Source organism: Acomys minous, assembly GCF_964271855.1.
Source record: "Acomys minous genome assembly, chromosome: 15".
In the NCBI taxonomy this organism is placed as follows: domain Eukaryota; kingdom Metazoa; phylum Chordata; class Mammalia; order Rodentia; family Muridae; genus Acomys; species Acomys minous.
This window is the reverse complement of record NC_140497.1, coordinates 30,180,659-30,188,422: the sequence shown is the minus strand read 5'-3', so window position 1 is coordinate 30,188,422 and position 7,764 is coordinate 30,180,659. Positions and strand designations below refer to the sequence as shown.

At 42.8% G+C, this 7,764-nt stretch overlaps 1 protein-coding gene across 1 annotated transcript in view; it reads left to right on the top strand.

Annotated features, from left to right (window-relative positions):
* Positions 1-379: 379 nt before the first annotated feature.
* MTMR7 (myotubularin related protein 7) overlaps positions 380-7,764 on the top strand; it is an 83,806-nt gene continuing 76,421 nt past the window's right edge. Inside the window, exon 1 of the mRNA XM_084759670.1 lies at positions 380-493. Within this exon, the coding sequence (XP_084615796.1) occupies positions 470-493 (24 nt within the window). The 5' untranslated portion in view covers positions 380-469. The remainder of the gene's footprint in view (positions 494-7,764) is intronic.

Below are 7,764 nucleotides of genomic sequence, written 5' to 3'. Positions count from 1 at the left end.
CTTTGTGCCTAAGGAAAAGCAGTGCCACAGTATTAACATATTATGCTGGCTGCCCCTCTTTGATTTTTTTGTTGTGGTTTTTTGTTTGGGATATCTTTATGTCACTCTTGCTGGTTCCAAGCTTGTGCCTCAGACAAGCGCCACCAAGGCCGGCTTGAGGATGCCCATCTTGAAATACACATAGCGGCTTGGGCAGCGAGATCCCCTGGGCCTGGGAGGCGAGGCGGGAAGGAAAGCAAAGTCCAAGGGTGAGACCCGCAGGTAGGAGCAGGCGCAGAGCCACGCTCTGAGGTCCGCGCAGGCGCCCAGGGGCGCGCGCATCCCGGCGCACCTGGAGGCGGAGCCAAGCCCGCGGCCCGCCCACGCCCGCTCCCGCCGAAGCCCCCTCCCCGCCCTTCCCATTGCGCCGCACGCGCGCGCAGGTGCGTGAGGCCGCGCCTGCGGGGGACCCTGCAGACGCGGGCCCGCCATGGAGCACATCCGCACGCCCAAGGTTGGTGGCCCGGGCGAGGAGGGAGGGATGCTAAGCGCACCGGGTTGCCCTGGCCGGAGCTGGACCGCGAGCAAGGGAGGAGCTAGCGGCGTCCTAGCATCTCCCAGAGCCCTGCGAGGCCGGTCTTTCTCTTGCTGGCTCACAGGCCTAGCTGGAGCTAACCTCTTGTCCTTGGGGGGTGCGCAGTGGATGCCGGGATGGGCAGGAGGGAATGAACCCCAATTATCTGTTGAGTATCAGGGTGCTGATAAACGGTTTTTGTACTTGCCAGGTTCTAGGCTTTTACAGTTTTCATTGAAAAGAGGTGTTGATAGCTCTAAGCAGTTGAAAGGGAAAAAGCTCTTGAACAGCAGGTGCAAAGAAAGCGCATTATAAACAGATGGTTTGAATGAACTTGGAAGCTTGTTGAAACTACGGAATCAGACTCACCCGATGCATCCTTTACCGTTTTGTGATGAGAGCTGCTAGGTACCTTCCGCGGAGCCTAGGATCCATACTTGGTATAACTGAGTGATGGCGTATTATCCTGTTTCCACTGTTTGGTTCATCAGGAAGAAAGATTCTGCGTACAGATTTGTCTGTGTGTGTGTGTGTTAAACACAACGGCGTTTGCCACTGAACTGTTTACCGATTATCCAGTTAAATAAGCCTTGGCCATTGTACCAAACCTTAACACTCTTTGTTGTAATTTAGAGTGAAAGTAATGATAGAAATTCCTATCTGATTTTTGAAAACGCTGGGAGGAGATACTTTTAAAAATCCTGTTGTTTATCTCTTGTTGCCACAGTATTTTCAGAATCTTCTTGTATTTAAAATCTAGGCCCCTGACAGACTTAGGTCAAAATTATATCTGAGTGAACACAACTCACATGGTCCCAGGGATATTATATCATGGGAACGTAAATGTAATTACTTTAATGTTTATCTAGCAAGAATTTATTCCTACATTCTGAAATGGTTGCCCATGCCTCTTAGTAAAAGCCTCTTTAATATTATGTTAGTGGAAGAATCAATCTTCTACCTTGCTGGAGAATGTCAGTTTCAATGGTAAATTTAAATTGTATTGATGTTGCACTGTGGAGTTAAATTGTTGCTTTACGATCAGGAAATTGTAAACTTAGAAGACAGTGCCATAAACCACAAGATAGGTGGCCCAAGGCTTTCAGGGCTTAAGTGCTATTAAATAATTTATTTGAGAATGATGTATTTAACCCGTGGATGCTTCCCTTTGTCTTTGCCAAGGGCGTTCTTGTGCCATCATGAAGAGGCCTTTATACAGGTAGTGTCTTATGTTGATGTCCACAGCAAGGATCGTGGAATTTTTCCAGTTTCTCTTACTCATTGTGAACTTGCTAGAGTGAAGTTGTTTTCTGGACCTTACTCTGTTTCACCACAGGGGGTAAAAAAGCCATATATCTAAACCTGACCAACAGAAAGCATTCTTTAAATTGCTTTTCATCAGCACTGCACAGGCAGTGTAGTTCTTCAAGTTAGATTCCTCTGTCTAGAAATGGAAAGAAATTGGTGGTTGGGATAGAGAAGTCACTGAGTTGTCTTTGTGGTACAGACCCACTAGCCTTAGAGGAACAAGTTGTAGCAAGAAAGCAAACAAAACTCTGAATTTATACAGAGAAGACAGATGAGACTCATTTATCTATTTCATTCTACAAGCATTTAAGGGTTATTTATAATGCTCATTGTGAAATGCATGGAGTACCATACACACAGAAAGGAACTCATATCCTGGATGGGGTGCCAGTTGTGAGCATGGCCTTATAGGACTGAGACATAGGCATGCAAAGTGGGGAATTAATGGAGTGTGAGTCACTACATAGTCCTTTGGGTTTTTCTACCCACCGTGTTATGTGTGTATTTCCATGAGAAGATGAGAAAAGCCTTTTTTTTTAAAAAGCAAAGTTGACTGTTACCGTAGACTGAGTTGATGCTCAGGAGCATTTGAGACAGCTGTCACACAATTCTTTAAATATACATAGTAACTATTGGTTGTAACCTCAAAGAATCTGAAAACCATGATGCTGCTGAGAGAGAACAGTTGCATGAGAAGAAAAATAGCATCCTTTGTCTTAACATTTTTAAGTTCAAAATTAACTTTCACCGTTCAGGGGTGTCCAACCCATAGCCATAGGCCTATGTGTCTACGGGTAGTTGAGAATTTAGCCCAATACAAAAGAGTAAACAGTATGAGATGAAACAACTCAATTGCAAGATACAAGATGACAAAGTCATGGTAGTAACATCAAAAGGTTGAATATGTTGTGCTCAGGAGATGGCTCAGGGAGTAAAGTGATTGTTGCCCAAGTATGGGAGGGGACTGAGTCCTGATCCCCAGCATCTGCGTAAAAGCTGGGTGTGATGGCACACACCTGTAACCCCAGCACTGAGGGGTGGGTGGAGAAAACAGGATAGCCAGTGCTCACAGGCCAGCCAGTCTAGTCAAAACAGCAAGCTTCAGGTTTCATTAGAGAGACCCTATGTCAAAAATAAGGTGGACAGTGGTAGAACAATAGAAGAGGCCACTCAGTGTCCAGCTCTAGCCTCTAGGGGTGCATACACCACACACACACACACACACACACACACACACACACACACATGCACACACATACACATACACACACACTCACACACACACACACACACGCACGCAAACACACACTCACACACACACACACACACACACACACACACACACACACGCACACACACGCACACAATGTAAACATTGAAGGTTGCGTATGCCTGAAGGAAAGGTGTATAACTACTTGTACTCTGTCACCTGTGTGTGGTTGTTAGCTGTCATATTCATGCTTATACCTGATGCTTCTGTTATAGTCTCAGGGAACAGAACGGGGAGTTCTTCCTTGATTTCATAGTTTTACGTCTTGGGTTTATATAGACAGAGTTTGCTTAACCAACCCACTGTTCATTTGGTGCAGTATTTTACCAGGATGTAAATGGATTTGTTCTGAGGAAAATAAGTGAATGCATGTATGATATGTAGGTGCTTACTCGTTGACATTATGTCATTGATTTGCTCAGTGAAAATTGTAATGTTTGTCACAGCCCATGCTCTGGAGGGCAGTTGAAGAAGATACATATGACTACTTAGGTGTGCCTTGTATATATTTCTTTTTCTTATGTGTGTGCACTTGTGTGTACACTTTACTAAAGCTTTTAATCGAGCCTCTGCTAGTCAGAATGCAGAACTAAGAACAAGCAGCTTTGCAGCTGAGTGGAAGGAGGCCACTCAGTATGACCCGTACTCTTCACAGTGGAAATCGGGGTTTCTGCTTCGCTGTTGATCTTCTTTTACCACCCAGAAAACTCTCCAGTGAGAAATTGTGCTTTTGGAAGCTTAGCAACTACTTGATCTCAAGGTAAAACTTATACCAAAAGGCTTCCAAGTTCCTAGAAACAGCTTGAATTGTTGGTTGGACTTCATTTGGTTGCCTGGGGTCTGGCCGAGTAATCTTCGGAAAGGCATCTCTTCCACATCTGTAAATTTGAGTTATTAATGGAATATGTGATCATCTCTAATACAGACCTTGAAATGACCTTCGTCTTCCTTGTGACTCCCAGTCCTTATTGTACAGCCTCCTCATGGTCTGTTTTCTTCTTTCTTGGCTAATTCTGTTAGGACAGAATATGGTCACACATTACTTGTTTTAATTTTATTACAGTGGCAGCCAGATATGTGGCAAAAGCAACTCAAGGTAGGCACGGTTTACTTTGGCTCACAGTTTGAGGGGTTACCGTCCATCATGGAGGGAAGGCCTGATGGTGGAAGACTTGGTCCTTGGTGCCCACTAGAAGGCAGAGAAAGGAGAATGACATGCCTCATTAATAAGTCCTAGGGTTTTTTTGTTTGTTTGTTTGGTTTGGTTTGGTTTTTTTTGTTTGTTTTGTTTTGTTTTTAGTCAATCAATTGAAATCAGCCATCCTACTTTTTCAAAGTTTTTGAGTGAATTTTTTTTTTCTGAACCTAGATACAAAACAAGTATCCCCAGAGATCCTAGGGCTTTGTGCAACTGAGCTGTCCTACCCTCACCCTCACCCCTAGTTTTATTTAGTGACCATTTCCTGACCAGGGCACTGGCCTTGGTAAGCTTATCAAGTATGACAGGTCCTTTTGTATCTCAGAACTTGTGCACTGTCATTCCACTGTAGGAAGTATGGGGAAACAACCCAGGCTAATCTTTTCCTCACCAGGCTAAATTTCTCAAAGTTTCAACTTAAATGTAATCTCAGAGAGGCTGTTGCCCATGCCCTTCATCTTAAATTAAATTTACACACTGTGTGTGTGTGTGTGTGTGTGTGTGTGTGTGTGTTTTAAAGAACCACTTGTTTTTATTTTATGTTCCTCGTTATGATTATTGCATTCATTTGAGTGGTATTTGTTGAATGGTAAGCTTCCTTTCTTAACTGGGAGTGTCATGGATGTAGTCACCCCTGCATCCAGAGTACCTCACGCAGTGCTTGGTACCAAGCAGGCATGCATTAAAAACATGATAACTGAAACAATGAATAGCATCCTTTATTTCAGAACTTCATTTTTTAGACTAGACATTAGTAATCCAGGTATCATAAGCATTGTACCTATAACTTGATTGTATTGTTGGTCCTCTTATATGCTATATAAACATGTATGTAGTGCACAGTGATTACATTTATACTTAATCTGATAAAATGTGAATAACATAAAGGCTAATTATCAATCCTTCAACCCAGTGGTTTTAGTATGTGTGCAGTGTTGGTGCTTTTTTTTTTTTTAAACTCACTTACTTGGGGTATTAAAGCTTCTACCTCCCTTCTCCCAACCCCTTAGCCTTGGGTAAGAGAAAATGTTAATGGAGAGAAGACACACAGACCCCTTTACTTCTCCCAGATGTTTGGGATTCTTTTGGGCAGTACTAATCTCCATCAACAGCAAACACGTGGCAAGCCGTTTCCTCTGTGCTGCTGTGTTGAAATGTTTCTTTCCGTCCACCTCCAAGCTGCCACTGTCCCTCTCTGGTCTCTCCCAACTGCTACATGTCACACTTTCTCCAGGCTCTCCTATTCATCTTCCCCAAAGACCTAGATCACGCCCTTCCCCTTGTCTTTACCAGCTGGCAAAGACCACACCATGTATGAGACAGTTATCAGCGGTGGACAAACTAAAGCCCAAACTAAAATCCCACACTTGGGATTAAAACAAAAACATATCTATATAACGTAACTGAGTTTATGAAGAAACCAAAACTTCCATTACAGTGAAGCGTTGTGCAAGCGTCATCGTTATTCCGTTCCAGAACATGTTCATCATGCCCAGAGAAATTACTGGTTAGCTTTGGTTTATAATATCTTGAACTTACATGAATCGTTTTTCTTGTTGTTGTTGTTTGCTTGTTTTCCATTGAATTTAGACTGTTGCTTTGGATCCTTACATTCATCTTCTTGTACTCTCAGTTTGGTACCATGTACTATATATTGTGCTTAGTTCTTACCTTGTTCCTCATCCAAGATGAACTAGGGTGTATGCCTTCTTAGCAGTTGAACGCTATTTGCTCTTTTCTTAGGGCCTTGACCTTAGTAACTTTACTAGGCCTCTTAGCCCATCCTCCGTCACTCCTCTAAATAGTTCATCCGAGAAAGAAGGGAAATACAGCCTCTTGAAATGATGACTGAGTGAATCTTGATGTTCCCGATGACTGATGGTTTCCTTTTTTAGGCTGAAACAGAGTTCCATTAAGTAACTAATTTTAGAATCTTGCCTAGAATTAATGTCAAACTGACCAATTTGACTGCATCCTCCTGTTGGGAATAGTAATCTCATTTGCCAGTTCTCTGTTTGACATCACGATTTGAGATCTTCTCTCTTTGCCAGCCATCATCATTGTATCATTGGCACTGGGGCTTTCTCTTTTATTTAGGGAATTTTCTAGAAATTCTAGAAATACGGCTTTGTGGGTTTTTAAACTTGATTTCTAGATTTGCCCAAGATGTAGTGTTACTGCTTTCTGGCTAATGTTAAATACTTCCACTATGAGCTTGTGGGTATGGATGCTTAGTGTATCCCCATGTTTCAGTTTTCTTAAGAATCTCTTTTCTCTAAGAGTAGAATTGCTAAATTACTAGAAACTTTGCTTAGCATGTTAAGGACTTTTCTAAATTGTCTAAAGTGGCTATACCATGCATACGCCCCACCAACAATGTCTACTGCTGCAGGCTTTGTTTGTTTCTTCACCAACTCTTACTAGCTATCTTTTTTGTTTTAGTCTCCTGTATTGGTTAATGTGACAGAGTACCAGAGGATGGGCTACTTTTGGCTCACAGTTTCAGAGCCAAACTCGTCATTTCTTGGCCTAGCTCAGTTGGGTTGAACATCATGACAGTGGGCACATGAGATAGAGGAGGTTCCTCATGGTGGATAGGAAACAGGAGTCTGAGTGGGTGTCATCTTCACAACCATGCCCTCCGTGACCTGCTTCCTTTTAGGATCCACTTCTAAAGTCCCCAGCACCTCCCCACGTAGTGCTGCCAGAATGAGCCCAAGTGTTTAACACATGAATTAAGTGCTGACCTGGTTGGTGTAAAGTGGCTTCTCTTCTGTGTTTTTCCGTTTGTATCCCCTAGTGACCAAAGGTGTTAAGTGTTTTCTCGTGTGCTTATTAGCCATTTATGTATTTTCTTTGGATAACTCTACTTAAATCCTTTGCTTATTTTGAAATTGAATTTTACCATATTTTTCAGACCATAAGACACTTCCCCCCCCCCAAAGTGTGTGTGTGGGGTGGATTAGGGTGCACTTTATAGTCCAATTGCTGTTTTAACTGTTTTTCTTGTTTTACTGCTCTAAAAACTGGGTGCGTCTTATGGTCAGTTGCATCTTACAGTCTGAAAAATACGGTAGTATCTTTTCCCAGATTCTTTAAAGAACATTTTTTTGAAGTTACAATGCATGTTAATAGTACCCACTAATGGATATCACTGTGAAGTTAACATGGACGTGTGTGTCCTGCTGCGGTCATGTCCACTTGCCATGCATCTTCTCCTAGTCTCCCCTTCCTCCCGCCCCCGTCTTATCTTCTTATTTGTTGAGTTGTGAGAGTTCTGGATATTAATTTCCAGTCAGATGTCTCAGTTGTCAGTGTTGTCTCCTGTTCTGGAGACTGTTCTTTCACTGTTTTGATAGTGATTTTTGCTTTGTTATTTTTGGCTTTGAGACAGTCCTGTGTTTCTCAGGCTGGCCTTGAACTTGCCCTGTAGGC